Source organism: Pocillopora damicornis, chromosome 5, assembly GCF_964200805.1.
Source record: "Pocillopora damicornis chromosome 5, jaPocDami1.2, whole genome shotgun sequence".
NCBI lineage: Eukaryota > Metazoa > Cnidaria > Anthozoa > Scleractinia > Pocilloporidae > Pocillopora > Pocillopora damicornis.
The window spans coordinates 18,341,128-18,362,644 of NC_142674.1; the positions used below are offsets into that span (position 1 = coordinate 18,341,128).

Genomic DNA, 21,517 nt, shown 5'->3' on the forward strand with positions numbered 1-21,517 from the left:
CAATGGTTTCTAACATAAACTTACACGCATAACTGTGCATAGGCCTCTTTGTCGATAAAGGAAACATGCAATGAGATCATTTATCTTTTAGCGTCTAAACGGCATTGAATACTTTTTTGCAAACAGCACAAACTTTCAAGGAATCATCACTCGACAGCTGAGCGTCTCGAGAGCATCGAATCAGTGTAACTGTGATTCCAGGATAAACTCGAACTAATGGCGTACAAGTACATGGATCATATTAGTCTACAATGAATATGTAAAACACACCTTAATTGTTTAAATTCAGCGACAATATTGGGTACAACTAAAAACAACAACAACTAAATACAACAACCATGTATAAAACATCAAAGTACATTCGCACTCAGAGCCAACCTACTTCAGCTACAGCAGTTCCTACGTTCCATCGTCAGCGTTTATAACATCTATAACTGAAGTCAAATTCCAGTTCCAAGACCTCCCGTGCCATTATTTTATTGATAAAAGAATCCTTTGTGGTATTAATGGTTTGTAGCATAAACTTACACGCATAACTGCTTCTGAACCTCGTTGTTGATAAAGGAAACAATGAAATCATTTATCTTTCAGCGTCTAAACGGTCTTGACTACTTTTCTGTGAACAGAACAAACTCTCAAGGAATCATCACTCGCGGCTGAGAGGGTCGATTCAGTCTAACTGTGATTCAAAGATAAAATCACACCCATCAAAGGTAAGCATATTTGCGTCGCACAGTGATTCAAAGAGACTATCATACGTGAGAGTGAAAACAGTGTATTTAAGCTAGAGTTTTTCCAGACCTAGGTTATTATAGCTAGCTAATTCAAACTACAGAACTGCTCCAGGTTAATCAATTTGCTCAAAACTACTCAACACTACACCTTAACCAAACCAATCTACACCCGTAATCACACACACTACACCGACTATATCGAACCAACGACCTACACGTACACTGATTATATTAGTCTACAATAAATAAGTCAACCACACCATAAGTGTTTAAATTTAGAGACAACATTGGTTACAACTACATACAACAAAACCTAGCTACAAAAACCATAAATAAAACAGCAAAGTACATATCCTTCAGCTACAACAATTCCAATTCCATCGCAATTTGGGCGTGCAAGCGAAACCTTGCACTTAAACAAATTCAGATCTTGTATTAATACTAAATATAAACGAATGCTTACATCAAACCAAGTAAACTAAATACTTAACAACGTTGTGATGTTGTCTGTAGCTCTGATGGGTCTCACAATTTGTCAGTTACCGAAACAATTTTATGCCAAATCCACGAGATAATCAAATATTATTATCAGCGCAAGTTACATGATGCCATTATCTTGAGAATTCAATTTCATCGAAGACTGTTAGAATGCAATCGCACAGACTTGAATACATTTGCTCAAGTAAATGCTAACGTTTACCAGTTACGAAGGAATCATATATGAACCAAATCCTATTCAGTTAACAGTTAAGAAACTAATTAACATAGCGTAGACCTTCATAATAAGTTTACCCAATTTGTGTGGCTAATTACAGGAGAAAGGTAATCCTTTCCTGAGAGTTAAACCATTATAATGTCTTGCTGGCTGGTAATTGATGTCAATTCAAAATTTGCTAAAAGAAGATAAAAAAATGACTCTTTCATTTTCCTGCGTGGGATTTTGATTCTATTTAAAGTTGCTGGCTGGGAAAATAATCCTTTTCGTTCAGGTTGGCTGGCAGTAAAGAAAAGCCCAGCGTTCTTTTTGTTCCCACGAAGATTAATTGTTAACCAAATATCACACAATATTTCTTTAGATAAAATATACTTTGCAAGAATCATTAATAATCGATTAGGATCGGTCCTAAATGATAGTCAGTACATTAAGCAAGTATGCAACAAAACAGTGTTTACAACATGCGATAAAATACCTCAGTACTTCAAGTAAATGTAAATGTAATGTAGTCGTGGAAACGAAACACAACTCTGCACAAAGAACTCATGAGTGACTGTAATAACACGACGAAAAATTTCAGATATTGCGATACGATCGTCACTTTCCACTTATCTGTTATTGATATAACAAGGCGAAGGAACTGAACTGAAAAGTGAAATGAAAGCAAAGACTGTAGCTAAAAATTTGACATTAATTCTACACGCGTTAAATAGCTGCAACATTGTCTACAAAGAAGACAAAACAAAACAAAAAACAAAAAACCAAAAAAAAAAATAGACCAGGATGGATAGAGAAGAGGCGGTAAAATAATTTATAACTTTTATCAGGAGCCCATTACCCGAAGCTCCCATCTTCCATACTTACCCTTTGAGTCAACCCTCTCCCGCTTCTTTTTATTTTTAGAAGCACCTCCCACGGGATTTTTCGCGGGTGTTTACATAATAGCCAATCATAAGAGAGCTGTAGTCCTCTATTGTTTATGTCACATGCAGGCTGCACGAAAGTATTTCAATAATAGCGAAAAGCGCGGAAAATTTACCATTCATGCCAGGGTGTTGCGCGAACGCCAGCGTGTTTTCGCGGGAAATTAAAGAACCCCCAAATATATCACTTCTAAAAATAAAAAGATACGGGACAGGGTTGACTCAAGGGTACAGTTGGTATGGAGGCTCCGGGTAATGGGCTCCTGCTTTTATGTAGTTTGTTGGGAGGTAAAAACGTATTTGTAACGACGATTCGTTCCAAACATGACAAGTACGTATACTGAATGTTGCATATGGAGAATAGACAAACAAAGCAATGTCTATATTCAATAGCGGCTGAAGAAAATCTATGTAATTAGGCATAATCCTTACGTACCGTGAACGCTTGACACTGCAGCCCGCAATTTTGGATACCTCTGAGCATGCTACTACGAGTTTCCGCTGGACTGCCTCTTAAAATATCGCGGGAGCAAAATGTCATTAGTTGTAGCTAAATTTCTGCGATATTTCTGGATGAAACCCTCTGAGACAAATGTTAAACATCAAAGTTGTCGAAGGTAAAAGTATATACTCAGGAGCATTTTAAGTACTTCGGTATCTTTGTGTTTGGAAATGAATAAAATAATACATTATCGTAACCCACGCAGCAAAAATGTCACGTAAAAGCTCTTTCAGTTGGTCATCACCAATTTCCTTTGTGACCTCACTTTACATCTAGACTAATTGTTATTTTCTTTTACTGTGTGAAAATAGTCCATTTAACTTTGAAAAATACTTACTTTATTAACTTTATTAATTACTTTATTAATTTTGATTGAGAAATACTTTCTCCAATCGCGAATTAGACAAGAAAAAGAGATATTCGGTAATCAGACCTTCTGGAAAGTTATATTCCAATTAGACAAATGAAATAACGCAAGACAACCGTTCTCTTTATGTGATCTGATGACGATGGACAAGAATCGACGGCGCAGTAACTGTCTCCTTTATAAACCGACGAACAAAGTTTCCTAATATCTATTCCGGTTAGTATTCCATACCGCAGGGTAGTTTTTAAAAGTGTACACGGAATACAGACATAATCAACTTGAGTGTTAGAGAAATCCTAAACTTACTTCTAGCATCTAATTGCTTAATAAAACCGACGTTTGTACATTCAAACCAAGGTAATCGCTTAAAAATTGTCTCTTTTCTTTGCAGTGCAAAATCATCATCATGTCTGAACCTGAGTCAATTTTTCACGATGTGACCGTCATTGGGGCTGGTTGGTCTGGGTTAATGGCGTGTAAGTACATGCTAGAGTTTGGACTGACTGTTGCCACCTTAGAGAAACGTTCAGAGGTTGGTGGGCTGTGGTGTTACTCAGAGGACCCTAACATTGTCACAGTCATGCGGACAACGAAAACAACTTCGTCGTCATCCGTGACAGAAATGTCGGATTTTCCAATGCCGGAGGAGATTGGATACTTTCCTAAGCACGCCGACATCTTCACCTACTTGAAATCCTACTGCGACGAGTTTAAGTTGTGGCCTCACATTCGACTGAACCACGGGGTGAAGTCAGTAGAGAAGAGAGAAAATATATGGCGAATTGAGTGCGAGAACGGAAGCCTGTTCACTAGCAAATTCTTGATAATTTGCACAGGCTGTGTACAGAAGCCTAATCGAGTTCTGGAGCAGACTCTCCTTAAAGATTTCGCTGGCAAAATTTACCACAGCTCTGAGCTCAAGTCATTTGTCCCTGAGCATAAAGGCAAACGAGTGATGCTGATTGGTGGAGGCGAGACTGCCAGTGACGTGGTTGAAGAATGGTGTGACAATGTTGATCGCCTTATATGGAGTATACCTCGAGGGATGCATTTCTTCCGTAAGTTTGCGAAGATTCTGCCGAACCGACAGCCTCAAGTCCTGGACAAGGCTTCATCTCGTGCAATGAAATTCGTCGCTCCTTTCACAAAGGGAAAACCAGGTAATCCCAGTAACTATTATGTCATGTTACTGAGTTTAAGTTTTCTTTCTTGAGTTTACAGATAATTGTTCCTCGGCACAAATCAGACTGGAGGAGACATGGGTGCCAAAAACTGATGATTAAGCAAAATTCGAATACTGATAAGACAGCACTGATCAGCAGTGTTAATTAATGTGGCTCTAAACGTGTTCGTAATTTTTGAACCGGCCAATCCTTCGCTTGAGTTTTGATAACTTTTCTGACACAAGAACATTACATAATAATACCATAGCCTCTAAAAATAACAATTGCAAGTTAGCAATTAAAAAAAAAAGCAAAACATGGGAAATTTCAGGTATAGACACATTAAGCTAAAATTCAGGGTGTTTTTGAGAGAGTCTAGGCAGTGCTTCCAGGGTAACTTTATTTATCAGTAAAAAAATAATTACTTCTTGACAAATTATTAAGTACTTTTAAGGACCCCTTCCGAGAAAACAAACGAAAAAGGGAAGAAGCCATCATCCACTATAGACTAGGTATATTAAAATGGATATAGTCCGTTTTTAAACGGCTGTTGTTCTTTTAAACACAAAGAGGGTTTATACAAAATTCAAAGTAAAATAGATCCAGGGGATGATGGTCAACAGTTATGTAAACAACTGACCTGTCTATAACTTAATTACGACTGGTATTTGTCTCTACTCACGATGGAGTAAATTTCGGATCGATTTGGGAACGGACATAGTTGACTTCAAGATACAAAGTGTTGGTTGGTCGCACTGGGTGCTAACTTATTCCCTAATTTTAAATATTACCATTTGTCATATTTTTGCCTCACAATAATGTTGGTCCTCCTTTCCCTTGCAGGGCTAGCATGGGTATGTAAGTGGACGACGAACGGTTCACTACTCGCCTATCAAGGTCATGGTATATCCGAGTGGAAAAATGACGCCAAATTTTTCCATTCTTTCATCAACAAAAATGGTCACGTGCTTGATAGGGTTGATTATCACCACTGTGTTCCAAAAGGCGCAATTGAGAGCGTGAAAGGTACCAAAGTACATTTCTGTGATGGCACAGAAGAGGAGGTTGATATCATCATTCAGTGCACCGGTTTCAAGGCAGAATTTCCAATGCTCCCCGCGGAAATAAAAACGGTTCCTCTTACCCACAACTACAAGTATCTGTTTAACGTCGAGGACCCGACATTGGCTTTCATCGGATATGTTCGGCCGGTGATCGGATCATTAATCACGATGGCCGAGGTTCAATCTTTTTTTACCGCGAAAGTTTTCTCAGGACTGTGTGAGCTTCCTTCCCGAGATGAAAGGCAGAGAATAGCTGTGAAAGACAAGTTATTTTGGGACGACTACTTCAAAGATTCCTCCCGTAGACTTTCTACCTTGGTGGAAGCCTTCACTTACGGAGATGACATCGCTAGGTTATGCGGAATATTTCCTGATTATTGGAAGATGCTCAAAACAAATCCCAGTGGAGTTATGACGGCGATTTTTGCTCCCTACGATGGCAGCTGTCTTCGACTAAATCAGCCAGAATACCAAGAGAAGGCGCTACGGCACTTGCGGCACCAGATGTCCGGGACATTCTCTCCAATACATTTACTTCTCATCCTCTTCTTGCGGCTAATCTGGTTCGACTTCTGGCTGGATGTCCTAGGCGAGATTAAGTACAAGATTCAGTGCGCAGGATGGTGGAAAAAAATACGAGATTGTCGACCCATACGTTTCTTAGATTGGTGCTGGCAGGCTCCTAAGAGATGGCTCTTTGATTGTAAAACAAGAGCCTAACAATTTACCAACCTTAACCGAAAACATTTATACTAGAGTGCTTACTTACGAACACTCCTCGGTTGTTGTATATTTCGAGTGCTTTTAAACTGCAGCGTAGGTAGGATTTGTTAAGAGGGTCGCGCAAGGGGTTTTCTGAGGCGTACTTGCCCAGGCTACCGTGAAACGACTGATAATTACAAGTTTAATATTGCATTTACAAATATCCTCGCTATTAAGCTATCATTCTATGTTATTATACATTACAATACCGGGTGTTGGTTTATGATATCAATTTTTATCCATGTAAGCTGACTTAAAATCACTTCTGTCATCAGAGTAGTTCATCAATTATATTCTTGAAAGGGTTTTCTTTAGTGAAATGTTTCGTGGGCCAAAACCCACCATATGGTGCTGCTTAACTGTATCAGTCTGTCATAGGGGAAAGTCTTCAGTCCGCTTCTAAGAAGGCCTGATTGTCTTACAACAGTTCCATCGCAAAAAACTTTCATGTCGATTACTGAAATTGACAAACGTCATTATCTAGTGGGCACTACCTAAATGTTACTATGATTATTAAACTTTTTGAAAATGTTTCTTTCTGTGTTTCAGTTCTCAGTTTGGTATTTCGTTTTATTTCAGTTTGTCAGTTATTTTCTTTTCGGGATTATAAGTTTGATTGTCTTGTCGATTCAGCTCGACTGCAACACATTCGCTAAGGCTTAAGTATCAATCGCTAGTGATAAAACTCAATTGATATTTTAGCACTAACGATCGAGTTTTATCACTAGCGATTAATAACTTAGCACTAACGATTGAGTTTTTTCTGTAGCGATTGATATTTTTGGCAAAAATGGCTCCTCACAAATTGTCCATGAAAGAGAACACAAAATGAAGTCCGTAAATTTCTTGATCGAGCACAAAAGGCCTCCTCCCCTCCCCACCCCCACCCCCTCCTTGCCTACCATTATGATACAAGTAATGAAGAGCTTACGTACTGACCCAGTACTTGGTGATAAAGTAACGTTGTCCTTCCTCTTATCTGTTTGCTTATTAACCGACTGCGACTTCTCACAACAGAGTTTATATTGGATATCTTTTTTTACAAGGAATCCTTTTCCTAACAAGATGCTTGCCAACGACTTGCCTGTATTGGTGTAAACTATTCCCCATTTTCACTTCGTTGCAAGTGCAGTTGACATAAATAGAATTCTTAGAAATGCACAGATTTGCTTATTAACGAAGGCTCAGTTTTCCTCAGGGTAATCTCAGTTTCGCTCACGATAATTCTCAAAGTTGCCTCAAGGTTCTCAAAGATCACCAGGAGCTGACGGGCTTGTCTGAGATCAGTTCGCCTGACCTTGGCATCGATCCCCGCTCATTTTCAATGTATTTGTGTGTAAACCAATTTCTTAAAAATTTTATTTTTAATGTCAACAACGTACCTTTGACTCCGCGTTATCGACAGAGGACCAGCGCACCAGCTGAAGTCAAGAAACGATGCTTCGGGGGCTGCCATGCTCATATTTTAAAAGGGGCTCGAACATGGGATTGATGATGGATTTCTAATACACAACTGTAGTTTTTTCATGTGAAATAAATTTATACTCCATAGGTATACGCATTTTGAGATTATATCACTATTTTAAATCTTTCCATGCATTTCCTCAACACGTAAGAACATTTTTTGTGGCCATAGAATATTTCAAATAATTCCCAACCCCCCACTCCACCGAAGTCGACAATCAACACCATGCTAACATTATCCACCAAAAATTCGAAGAAACGGAAGGCATTTTACAATTCATGCGCTTAGTGCGCATGGGTAATCAGTTTTGCTTCTGCAGTCGAAGAAAGGTTCGTGATTAGACGAGACAACTAATAAATAATAGAACTCGCTCGGAGGCCACTCGAGAACATGCCGAAGGATATGACCTCCATATGATTCGAGAGACGGAAAGTAAATGGCAGCTCCAATTGACGGTGACTCTGCATATCGGGACAAACAATACTAAAGATGTTCATGCGATTTATTTTATATTTTGCCTTTTTCAAGCATCAGTATGACCTGGTGGTTCAACCGTTTGATGGGGGTCCATTGTTTATCAAGATAGTTCGCTTTCCTTTTTACCCATCCTACGAGATCCAGGGAGGAGTTTTTCTCTACGTCCCGCTACAACTAACTATCGCCTGGTTTTCTCTGAAGGTTATTTGTTATTTTCCTTGAACAATTTCATAGATAAAATTCACAAGTTTTTACGGAAGTTAGTCAGAGTAGAGCTTTCTATGAAAATATAATTACTTTTTAGCTCGAACAAAAACGAAGGTCGGGACCCCGATCAAACACCGAGGTCCCCGGCAGTTAATACTAAAACGGCAGTTTCGCTCATTTGTACAAAGCGTCAGTACGAGGCTGGCGTTGTTTAGGTTGCGGCATTTGATCGAGATAATAAGGGATATGGGTGCTAGGCAAGCTAGTCAACCGAGTTCAAATAAAATGATAGCAATGTCTAAAGATCTTGTAAATTTGGGTTTTACACCTAACAGATATCATCGCGTTTCAAGTAAATTACTGACAGTCAACGCCTGTTCGGTTCAATGAAACAATCGACTTGTGTCAGTTTTTTCATATTCTGACTATCCATTTTTTAAAAAAATTCAACGCCACCCTTTTAAATGCTTCGTTTCCTATCTCCTTTCCTCACGTGAAATTGGAATGGTCAGTCGCGCAAAAAAAACGAAAATTAGAAATAAAAAATTTCTGAAGAAAATCAATCTTTTAAATAAGAGCGAACTAACGGCCTGCACGTACATTGACCATCTTAGTGTACAATAAATAAGTCAACCACACCTCAATCGCTAAAATTCAGCGACTACATTGACTAGATGAAATACAACAATCATTAATAAAACATCAAAGTACACCGGCACTCAGAGCCAACCTGCTTCAGTTACAGCAATTCCAACGTTCCATCGCAATTTGAGCGTGCAAGCGAAACATGGCACTTAAACATATTCAAATCTTATCTTGATACTAATTTCAACGAATACTTAAATCAAACCGATAGACTAAATACTTCACAAACCGCCGTTTTGATGTTCTCTGTAGCTCTCATTGGTCTCACAATTTGTCAGTTACCAAAACAATTTTATGCCAAATACACGAGATAATCAAATTTTATTATCAGCGAAAGTTACATGATCTCATGATTCTGAGAATTCGATTTCATCGAAGACTGATTGAATGCGATCGCTCAGACTTGAATACATTTGTTCAAGTAAAATTTAATGTCTACCAGTTACGACAGAGTCATTTATGAACCAAATCCTATTCAGTTAACAGGTAAGAAACTTATTAACATAGCGTAGACCTTCATAATAAGTTTACCCAATTACAAGAGAAAGGTAATACTTTTCTGAAATTTCAAGCGTTATAATGTCATGCTGGCTGCTAATTGAAAGGAATTCGAAAGTTGCTAAGTAAAAAACAATTACTGTTTAAAAACTCCTGCCTAGGATTTTGATTCTATTTAAAGTTGCAGGCTGGGAAAACAATCCTTTTCATTCAGGTTGGCTGGCAGTGAAGATAAGTGCAACAATAATTTTTTTCTCTCGAATATTGGTTGGCAACCAAATATCACACAATGTTTTTTAGGTTACAATAGACTTTGCAAGATTCATTGATTGGTCTTACATGATAGTCAGTGCATTAAACAAGTATGCAACAAAGCAGTGTTTACAACATCTATAATTGAAGTCACATTCTAGTACTTAAGATGTCTCGTGCCATCATCCTATTAATAAAAGAATCCTTTGTGGTGTTAATGGTTTTTAACATAAACTTACACGCATAACTGCTTCTGAACCTCTTTGTCAAAAGAGGAGATAATGAAATAATTTGTCTTTTAGCGTCTCGACGGCCTTGAATACTAATCTATGAACAGAACAAACTCTCAAGGAATCATCACTCGCAGCTGAGCACCTCGAGAGCGTCGAGTCAGTATAACTGTTATTCCAGGATAAACTCACACCCATCAAAGGTAAGCATATTTGCATCGCTCAGCATTACAAAGAGACTATCATACGTGACGGTGAAAACAGTGCATTTGAGGTAGGGTTTTAGACCTAGGTAATTATGGCTAACTACTTCAAACCACACCAACCAAACCAATTAACACCCATAATTACACAAACTACACCGACTATATCGAACTAACGGCCTGCACGTACACTGACCATATTATTCTACAATAGATAAGTCAGCTACATCTTAACTGTTTAAATTCAGCGACGACATTGACTATAACTAATTACAGCAACCACGAATAAAACATAAAGTACACCGGCACTCAGGGCCATCCTACGTTCCATCGCAATTTGGGCGTGCAAGCGAAACATCGCGCTTTAACAAATTAGAATCTTGTCCTAATACTAAATATAAACGAATGCTTACATTAAACCAAGTAAACTAAATACTTTACAACGTTGTGGTGTTCTCTATAGCTCTCATTGGTTCCACAAATTGTCAGTTACCAAAAAAATTTTATGCCAAATTCACGAGATAATCAAATTTCATTATCAGTGCAAATTGCATGATCCCAAGATCCGGAGAATTCAACTATACTAGGTTTATTTTTTTCCTTTTGCAAGAGCTATAAAGTCTGAATTTGAAGATGTTTCGTGCCATCATCCTATTGATAAATGAATCCTTTGTGGTGTCAATGGTTTGTAACATACATCCCTAACTGCACATGAACCCCTTGGTTGATAAAGGAAACAATGAGATCATTTATCTTTCAGTGTCTACACGGCCTTGAATACTTTTCTGTAAATAGAACAAAGTTTCTAGGAATCATCACTCGCAGCTGAGCGCCTTGAGAGCGTCGAATTAGTGTAACTGTGATTCCAGGATAAACTCACACCCATAAAAGGTGAGCATATTTGCACCGCTTAGCATTATACAAGTAGGAGTGAAAACAATGCATTTGATCTAAAGTTTTTCAGACCTAGGTAATTATGGCTAACTACTTCAAACTGCAGAACTGCTTCAAGATAATCAGCTTCCACTAAACTCTTCAACACCACACCAACCAAACAAATTCACACCCGGAACTACAAAAACTACACCGACTACATCCAAATAACGGCCTGCACGTACATTGACCATCTTAGTCTACAACAAATAATCAACCACACCCTAATCGCCAGAATACAGCGACGACATTAAGGTACAACTAATTACAACAACCATGAATAAAACATCAAAGTACACCGCACTCAGAGCCAACTTGCTTCAGCGATAGCAAGTCCTAAGTTCCATCGTAATTTGGGCGTGCAAGCGAAAAATTGCGCTTAAACAAGTTAGAATCTCGTCTTAATACTAAATTTAAACGAATGCTTAAATCAAACCAGGTAAACTAAACACTTTAAAACGTTGTGATGATTTCTGTAGCTCTCATTAGTCTCACTATCTGTCAGTTACCAAAACAATTTTGTGCGAAATCCACTAGATAATCAAATTTTATTGTCAGTGAAAATAACACGATCCCACAATTCTGAGAATTCTGATTGTTATCAGACTGATTGAAAGCGAACACACAGACTTGAATACACTTGCTCAAATAAATGTTAACGTCTACGAGTTACGACAGAGTCATTTATGAACCAAATCCTATACAGGTAACAGTTAAGGAACTGATTAACAAAGAGTAGACCTTCATAATAAGTTTACTCAATTATTGTGGCTAATTACAAGAGAAAGGTAATACTTTTTTGAGACTTAAACCGTCATACTGTCTTGCTAGCTGGTAATTGAAAGCAATTCGAAATTTGCTAATTAAAAAATGACTGTTAATATGTCCTGCGTGGGATTTTAATTCTTTTTAAAGTTGCTGGCTGGGAAAATAATCCTTTTCATTCAGGTTGGCTGGCAGTGGAGATGAGCACAGCAAATTTTGTTCCCATAAAGATTAATTGTCAACCAAATATCATACAACGTTTCTTTAGATGCAATATATTTTGCATCGATCATGATCTGTCTTAAATGATAGTCAATACATTTAGCATGTATGCAAAAAAGCAGTGTTTATAACATGCGATAAAATATCACAGTCCTTCTAGTAAATGTGATTTCAAAAGTCAGTGTGTGCTCCATCGTAATGTAGGCGTGGAAATGAAACACAAATCTGCACAAAGAACTCATGAGTGGGAGTAATAACACAATGAAAAGTTTTAGATATTGCGCTTCGATAGTCCCAGCACACATCTGTTATTGATATAACAAGGAGAAGAAACTGAAATGAAAAGTAACACGAAAGCGAAGACTGTAGCTAAAAAATTCAATATCAATTCTGTGTGTGCTAAATGGCTGCAATACTTTCTAGAAAGAAATTCTAGTTTGTGTTGTATCAAAGATAAGCATATTTGTAACGCTCAGCGACACAAAGAGACTACCATACGTGAGAGTGAAAACACTACATTTGAGTTACATTTTGTCAGACCTAGGTCTCAGTAAATGTGATTTCGAAAGTCAGTGTGTGTTCCATTGTAACGTAGTCGTCGAAACGAAACACAACTCTGCACAAAAAACTCATGAGTGTTAGTTATAACATGACGAAAAATTTTAGATATTGCGCTTCGATAGTCACAGTACACTTATCTGTTATTGATATAACAAGGCGAAGGAACTAAACTGAAAAGTGACACGAAAGCGAAAACTCCAGCTAAAAATTCAATATTAATTCTATATGTGCTAAATAGCTGCAATACCTTTTTTACAAAGAAATTCTAGCATCTATAATATAAGCCCCATTCCAGTTCTTTAACTGTACTAGGTCTATTCTTTTCTGTTTCAAGAGCTATCAATTCTGAATTGCAAGATGTTTCGTGCGATCATCCTATTGATAAAAGAATGATATTTAGCCAGACCAAGGCGTACAAATTACACTCGACTCACCAGTTACGCTTAACTCCACTGAGAAAGTATATCACTTAAACTAACAGTACATGACTACATCAAACTTTTCCAGAATTAAATAATACAGTTAACTACCTAAAACTACAGACTATATCAGCTCAATCAATTAGCACTAAACTACTCAACATTACTTCAACTCTTAGGTGAAATTAAAATACCCGGCGTCGAGGATGAAAGTTGAGTGCTTCAATATGTACTTTGGTCCAATTTTTCGCAGCTAGAGGTGATGTTTTTGTAAAGCCGTTTGCAATCGCGTTTCCTCTCCTTTTTGCGGGTGTGAAAAAGTCTCGAGCGCGTTTAAAGGTTATATTTTAAGCCACATTCCTTTTCAAGCTTTCCTGTCTATCCACTAAAATGCATCTTTCCTCATCGGTGCGACTTTTCACCTATCGTATGCACTAACAGTCTCTTCTAAAATCACAAGAAACGCCATAATATAGCGCAAGTACGGATAAGAAAAGAAACTCGCCCCTTAATCTGACACTAAACACGACTCGACAAGTTGTTCAGTTCTGGCAGCTTTACTGAGTGCATTTAAATTTCACCTTCGTTTCATAATTCATACCTGTGGAAACCCATTGTGGAAACCGCTGTACTTTCTGTGATCCAAACAAGGACCAAAATAACCACTATCCCGTTCTTAGGTAAAAAGAAGTGGCCCTAGATGAGAGGAGAGAGTAAGAGAAGGCCAAAATAACACGATGACTGACGAGAGAGGAGCCACACAAATGTCGTACGAAGAGGATCTGATGCAAGCACTCCAAAGTTTACACCGCTATTATCTTAAAATTATAGAACCCGCCCCAAATGATATAAAATATGTTTTAAAGAGGAAAGACAACGCATTTGTAATACCTAGGAGAGGCCATCATGTTATCAACAAAGGAGTCACTAAGCTTTACAAAGACATAATTAAGAATTTATTCGATGTCTTAGGGGGGCGAAGAAGAACATTTCACGAAGGAATCTAATTATGGAGAGCTAGAAAGTAGAGGAATCATTAACGAACATGGTCTCCCGAACGACGATTTCCTTCAGTCCTGCGATATCCCTTATGAAATTAAGAGCAAAATTGACTGTATGACAGTGGAAAAGCCGTTTAATGGGCCACATTATGACATAAACGCTCAGGAGTTTGTTTGCGCCAAAATAGCACTGTTAACTGGTGTTAATTGTGTAATGCTAGATATCCATAAAAGCCTCACAGATAGAGGAGAGATGCCCGAGAGTTATGAGGACAAATTAACATGCGTGAGAAATATTACTACCATCTTAATTGAAAAGGACAAATATGGTGTATATGTAGACTCTGTAGCTAAGCTATGCTGGTATAATAAAAATCCAGGTAAAGTCCAAGTCTTCGAAGAGTGTATCGAAAGTGTTAGGATTTTTTTACAAAACATAACAGATTCGGATTTTATGACACGTTTGGTAAAATGGGTCAATAGTATAGGAAAAAATGCTGAGAGTTAGACAAGAGTCTCATCTCGTCAAATCTTTAATTCAGTGAGCGATCATAGTCTAACTCGAAATATTAAGACGCATTTTTCAATTCATTGTTGCTTATGAGAATATGTGCAAATATTTATTGCATGTTTCGCTTCCTGGAACTGCAGGTTAAATGAGTCAATGGCGGTGTTGTTAAAGGTATTCAAAACAAGGTTATTTTGCTCTACCATGTTCAATCTTGCAGAGCTTCAACTTTCTTTGATTATTGACCAATCAGAATGTCTGATTTGTTACTTTCTTTGTACTGAATTAACCCTCTTCTGCACTGAATTACCTGAAAACTGCATTTATCTTAACCAATCAGAACTGAGTAATTTTTCCATGTATATTATTAGTTTCGCAACAGTCACCTATAGGAGCGACAAACCGCAAGGTGGAGGTGGGGGAAATAAGAATCCTGATAAATAGTCTGTACGTCATTTGTCAAATATTTGCCTTTCAGGTGTTACCCCAATTTCTAACAAGTGCAATTGTTTCAAAGTCGCACTCACTAGAAACCTTCGCAACCTCATGGCCACTATTGCTGAACATGAACAGGATGGATTCTGGGAGGAATTAGAGAAGCACTTTGACCGCCAAATTCCAATCAAGAATGAAGTGAGATATTCCATAGACACTGTTTTTAAATGTTTGGATGTCTTTGACCCTGAGGAAAGAGCAGGAGTAATTGACACCGCTGTGCACATAGCTTATGAGATAGCCACCGCTGCATTTCGAGGTGAAGATGCGGAGGAGGTTCAGAGAGAGGTAGCGGATTATATGAGCGAACGAGACATTCATGAGGCTAGGAGAAAAGCAGTAAAGGGAGGATCACAACTGTCACTAAGAGCGGCTATTGAGCATGCAGTAAAAGGAGATGATAGTACGCCTGGTAAACTTTTGGAAATGTTTGAAGGGGCCAAAAAGCTGCCTAATAAATATGAGCAAGAACGTACGTAGAATATACTTAGATATTCCTTGATTGAAGACAAAGTGGCAAAGGTTAGAACTGTTTGGTTTTTCACTGAGTTGTATCAACACGGAAATTTTGAATACTTCAAATAAGGATGTTGAGTAAATGTGATTTCGAAAGTCAGTGTGTGTTCCCTCGTAATGTAGTCGCGGAAACGAAACACAATTCTGTGCAAAGAACTCATGAGTAGCCGGGAGTAATAACATAACAAAAAGTTATAACTGAAAAGTGAAACGAAAGCGAAGAATCTTGCCAAAAAAATTCATTATTAATTCTATGTGTGCCAAATGGCACACAAAGAAATTCTAGTTTGTGTTTAGCCTCCACCTATCATAATTTTTAAGGAGTGCGAGAAAGTGGAAAATTGAGCATCTACAAATAAAGTCACATTCCAGTTCTATAGCTGTACTAGGTCTTTTTTTTTCCTTTTGCAAGAGCTATAAAGTCTGAATTGAAAGATGTTTCGTGCCATCATCCTATTAATAAACGAATCCTTTGTAGTGTCAATGGTTTGTAACATACACGCATAATTGCGCATAACCCCCTTTGTCAATAAAGGAAACAATGAGATCATTTATCTTTCAGCGTCTAGGTGGCCTTAGATACTTTTCTGTAAACAGGACAAACTCTCAAGTAATCATTACTCGCAGCTAAGCACCTCGAGAGCGTCGACTGTGATTTCAGGATAAACTCACACCTTAACCAAACCAATTCACACCCGGAATAACGCACACAACACCGACTATATCTAACTAACGGCTTACTCGTACATTGACCATATTAGTCTACAACAGATAAGTCCACAACACCTTAATCGCTAAAATTCAGCGGCGACATTGACTACAACTAAATACAACAACCATGAATAAAACATCAAAGCACACCTGCACTCAGAGCCAACCTACTTCAGCTTCAGCGATTCCTAAGTTCCATCGCAATTTGGGCGTGCAAGCGACACGTTGCACTTAAACAAATTCAAATCCTGTTTTAATACTAAGTATAAACGAATGCTTAAATCAAATCAAGTAAACTAAATACTTTACAACGTTGTGATGTTTTCTGTAGCTCTTGTTGGTCTCACAATTTGTCAGTTACCATAACAATTTTACGCCAAATACACGAGGTAATCAATATTTTTATTAGCACAAATTGTATGATCTGAGAATTCAATTTCATCGAAGACTGATCGAATGCGATCACACAGACTTGAATACATTCGCTCAACTAAATATTAACGTCTACGATCGAGTTACGACAGAGTCATTCATAGACTTAAACCTTTATAATGTCCTGCTGGCTGGTAATTGCAAGAAAATCGTTAGTTGCTTATAAAAAAAACATGACTCTTTACTTTTCCTGCATGGGATTTTAATTCTATTAAAGTTGCTGGCTGGAAAATAATCTTTTTCATTCGCGTTGCCTGGCAATGAAGATAAGCGCAGCGATTTTTTTTCCCACGAAGATTAATTGTTAACCAAATATCACACAATGTTTCTTTAGATACAACTGAATTTGTAAGAGTCGTCAATAATCGATCATGATCGGTCTTAAATGATAGTCAGTACATTAAGCAAGTATGCAAAAAAGCATGTCGAAAGTCAGTGAGTGTTCCAAGGAAATGTGTTCGCCATTTTGAAAAAAGCAACCAGGCCTGCAATCGGTGCAAAAACAAACAAACAAACAGACAAACAAACAAAACAAAACAAAACCATACGAAAAAACAAATTAAAAAAAAAAGAAAAATAGACCCACGATGGGTAGGGAAGAGGCGGCAAAATAATTTATAACTTTTATGTAATTATGTTGGGAAGTAAAAAGATATTTGTAACATTATTCGTTCCAAACATGACAAGTAAGTATGCTGAATGCTGCGTATGGAAAGTAGAAAAACAAAGCAATGTCTATATTCAATATCGGATGAAGAAAGTCTATTTAATTGGGCATAATCGTTACGTACCGTGAACGCTTGACACTACAACCCACCATTTTGGATACATCTGAGCATGCTCCCACGAGTTTCCGCTGGACTGCCTTTCAAAATATGGTGGGAGCAAAATGTCACTAGTTGTAGCTAAACTTCTCCAAAATTTCTAGATAAAAACCCTCTGAGGCATACGTTAAACATCAAAGTTGTCGAAGGTAAAAGTATATCATACTCAGGAGCACTTTCAGTACTTCGTTATCTTTGTGTTTGGAAAAATGAATAATTTAATAATAATAAAATAATACATTATCGTAAGCCACTTAACAAAAATCTCACGTAAAAGCTGTTTCAGTTGGTCATCACTAATTTCCTTTATGACCTCATTTTACATCTAGACTAATTGTATTTTCTTTTACTGTCTGAAAATAGTCCATTTAACTTTGAAAAATACTTACTTTTATCATTAATTTTATTAATACATACTTTATTAACTTTATTAATGACTATTAACTTATTAATACTTTACTTTATTAATTTTGATTGGGAAATACTTTCTCCTATCGCGAATTAGACAAGAAAAACAGATATTCGGTAATTAGACCCTGTGGAAAGTTATATTCCAATTAGACTAAACGAAAAAATGCAAGAGAACTGTTCTCTTTATGTGATCTGATAACGATGGACAAGGATTGACGGTGCAGTAACTGTCACCTTTATAAACTGATTAAAAATTTCCTAATAGCTATTCCGGTTAGTACTCCATAATGCAAAATAGTTTTAAAAAGTGAACACGGAATACAGACGTAATCAACTTGTGTCTCAGAGAAATCATAAACCTAATTCTAACATCTAATTACTTAATCGAACCGATGTTTGAACATTCAAACCAAAGTAATCGCTTAAAAATTGTCTCTTTTTTTTGCAGAGCAAAATCATCATCATGTCTTAATCTGAGTCAATTTTTCACGGTGTGACCGTCATTGGGGCTGGTTGGTCAGGGTTAATGGCGTGTAAGTACATGCTAGAATTTGGACTGACTGTTGCTGTGGTGTTTCTCAGAGGACCCTAACATTGTCACAGTCATGCGGACAACGAAAACGACTTCGTCGTCATCCGCGTCAGAAATTTCGGATTTTCCAATGCCGGAGGAGATTGAATACTTTCCCAAGCACGCCGACATCTTCACCTACTTGTTATCCTACTGCGACAAGTTTAAGTTGTGGCCTCACATTCGACTGAACCACAGGGTGAAGTTAGAAGAGAAGAGAGACAACCTATGGCGAACTGAGAGCGAGAACGGGAGCCTGTTCAGCAGCAAATTCTTGATAATTTGCACAGGCTGTGTTCAAAAGCCTAATTGAGTTCTGGAGCAGACTTTCCTTAAAGATCTCGCTGGCAAAATTTACCACAGCTCTGAGCTCAAATCATTTGTCCGTGAGCATAAAGGCAAATGTATATCGCCTTGTATGGAGTATACCTCGAGGGATGCATTTCTTCCGTAAGTTTGCGAAGATTCTGCCGAACCGACAGCCCCAAGTCCTGGACAAGGCTTCATCTCGTACGATGAAATTCGTCGCTCCTTTCACAAAGGGAAAACCAGGTAATCGCAGTAACTCACATGCCATCTTGTTGAGTTTAGGTTTTCTTTCTTGAGTTTATAGATAATTGTTCCTCGGCACAAATTAGACTAGAGGAGACATGGGTGCCAAAAACTGATGATTAAGCAAAATTCGAATTCTGATAAGACAGCGCTGATCAGCAATGTTAATTGATGTGGCTCTAAACGTTTTCGCTATTTTTGAACCGGCCAATCCTTCGCTTGAGTTTGATAACTTTTCTGACACAAGAACATTACATGATAATACCATAGCCTCTAAAAATAACAATTGCAATTTAGCAATAAAAAAAAACATGGGAACTCGTTTTTTCAGGTATAGACACATTAAGCTAAAATTCAGGGTGTTTTTGAGAGAGTCTAGGCAGTGTTTCCAGGGTAACTTTGTTTATCAGTAAAGAAATAATTACTTCTTGACAAATCATGGAGTATTTTTAAGGACCACTTCCGAGAAAACAAACGAAAAAGAGAAGAAGCCATCATCCACTATAGACTAGGTATATTAAAATGGATATAGTCCGTTTTTAAACGGCTGTTGTTCTTTTAAACACAAAGAGGGTTTATACAAAATTCAAAGTAAAATAGATCCAGGGGATGATGGTCAACAGTTATGTAAACAACTGACCTGTCTATAACTTAATTACGACTGGTATTTGTCTCTACTCACGATGGACTAAATTTCTGATCGATTTGGGAACGGACATAGTTGACTTCAAGATACAAAGTGTTGGTTGGTCGCACTGGGTGCTAACTTATTCCCTAATTTAAATATTACCATTTGTCATATTTTTGCCTCACAATGATGTTGGTCCTCCTTTCCCTTGCAGGGCTAGCATGGGTATGTAAGTGGACGACGAACGGTTCACTACTCGCCTATCAAGGTCATGGTATATCCGAGTGGAAAAATGACGCCAAATTTTTCCATTCTTTTATCAACAAAAATGGTCACGTGCTTGATAGGGTTGATTATCACCACTGTGTTCCAAAAGGCGCAATTGAGAGCGCGAAAGGTACCAAAGTACATTTCTGTGATGGCACAGAAGAGGAGGTTGATATCATCATTCAGTGCACCGGTTTCAAGGCAGAATTTCCAATGCTCCCCGCGGAAATAAAAACGGTTCCTCTTACCCACAACTACAAGTATCTGTTTAACGTCGAGGACCCGACATTGGCTTTCATCGGATATGTTCGGCCGGTGATCGGATCATTAATCACGATGGCCGAGGTTCAATCTTTTTTTACCGCGAAAGTTTTCTCAGGACTGTGTGAGCTTCCTTCCCGAGATGAAAGGCAGAGAATAGCTGTGAAAGACAAGTTATTTTGGGACGACTACTTCAAAGATTCCTCCCGTAGACCATCTACCTTGGTAGAAGCCTTCACTTACGGAGATGACATCGCTAGGTTATGCGGAATATTTCCTGATTATTGGAAGATGCCCAAAACAAATCCCCGTGGAGTTATGACGGCGATTTTTGCTCCCTAAGATGGCAGCTGTCTTTGACTAAATCAGCCAGAATACCAAGAGAAGGCGTTACGGCACTTGCGGCACCAGATGTCCGGGACATTCTCTCCAATACATTTACTTCTCATCCTCTTCTTGCGGCTAATCTGGTTCGACTTCTGGCTGGATGTCCTAGGCGAGATTAAGTACAAGATTCAGTGCGCAGGATGGTGGAAAAAGATAAGAGATTGTCGACCCATACGTTTCTTTTATAAGTGCTGGCAGGCTCCTAAGAGATGGCTCTTTGATTGTAAAACAAGAGCCTAACAAGTTACCAACCTTAACCGAAAACATTTATACTAGAGTGCTTACTTACGAACACTCCTCGGTTGTTGTATATTTCGAGTGCTTTTAAACTGTAGCGTAGGTAGGATTTGTTAACAAAGTCGCGCAAGGGGTTTTCTGAGGCGTACTTGCCCAGGCTACCGTGAAACGACTGATAATTACAAGTTCAACATTGCATTTACAAATATCTTCGCTATTAAGCTATCATTCTATGTTATTATGCATTACAATGCCGGGTGTTGGTTTATGATATCAATTTTTATCTAAGTAAGCTGACTTAAAATCACTTCTGTCATCAGAGTAGTTCATCAATTAAATTCTTGAAGGAGTTTTCTTTAGTGAAATATTTCGTCGGCCAAAACCCACCATATGGTCCTGCTTAACTGTATCAGTCTATCATAGGGGAAAGTCTTCAGTCCGTTTCTAAGAAGGCCTGATTGTCTTACAACAGTTCCATCGCAATAAACTATCGTGTCGATTACTGAAATTGACAAACGTCATTATCTAGTGGGCACTACCTAAATGTTACTATGATTATTAGACTTTTTTGAAAATGTTTCTTTCTGTGTTTCAGTTTTCAGTTTGTTA

The 21,517-nt window shown here is 38.0% G+C and overlaps 2 protein-coding genes and 1 pseudogene across 7 annotated transcripts; all 3 read left to right on the forward strand.

The window, feature by feature from the left end:
• The first annotated feature begins 335 nt into the window (after window positions 1-335).
• Window positions 336-6,763, forward strand: LOC113668235 (uncharacterized). Its single transcript, XM_027184114.2, has 4 exons — window positions 336-509; window positions 592-713; window positions 3,633-4,401; window positions 5,248-6,763. The coding sequence occupies exons 3-4, from the start codon at window positions 3,648-3,650 to the stop codon at window positions 6,186-6,188; spliced, it is 1,695 nt and encodes a 564-aa protein (XP_027039915.2). The 5' UTR covers window positions 336-509; window positions 592-713; window positions 3,633-3,647; the 3' UTR covers window positions 6,189-6,763.
• A 3,320-nt stretch (window positions 6,764-10,083) lies between these two features.
• On the forward strand, window positions 10,084-15,737 carry LOC149045771 (uncharacterized). 5 transcript variants are annotated; one of them, XR_016186822.1, is made up of 2 exons: window positions 10,084-10,207; window positions 10,968-11,099. XR_016186822.1 is itself a non-coding variant. In XM_089207145.1 (2 exons), exon 2 carries the CDS (start codon window positions 15,163-15,165, stop codon window positions 15,589-15,591), a length of 429 nt encoding a protein of 142 aa, XP_089063271.1. In that variant the 5' UTR covers window positions 10,087-10,207; window positions 15,095-15,162; the 3' UTR covers window positions 15,592-15,737. The 5 variants fall into 5 exon arrangements, 2 of the variants coding, with proteins under 2 accessions (XP_089063271.1, XP_089063272.1); XM_089207145.1 differs by lacking the exon at window positions 10,968-11,099 and adding an exon at window positions 15,095-15,737 and having other exon boundaries at window positions 10,087-10,207; XR_016186823.1 differs by lacking the exon at window positions 10,968-11,099 and adding an exon at window positions 13,788-13,925 and having other exon boundaries at window positions 10,094-10,207.
• Window positions 15,738-18,468: 2,731 nt separating this feature from the next.
• On the forward strand, window positions 18,469-20,953 carry LOC149045772 (uncharacterized; annotated as a pseudogene). Its single transcript, XR_016186513.1, has 2 exons — window positions 18,469-19,128; window positions 19,971-20,953. The product of XR_016186513.1 is annotated as an uncharacterized LOC149045772 (transcript).
• The last annotated feature ends 564 nt before the right edge of the window (window positions 20,954-21,517 follow it).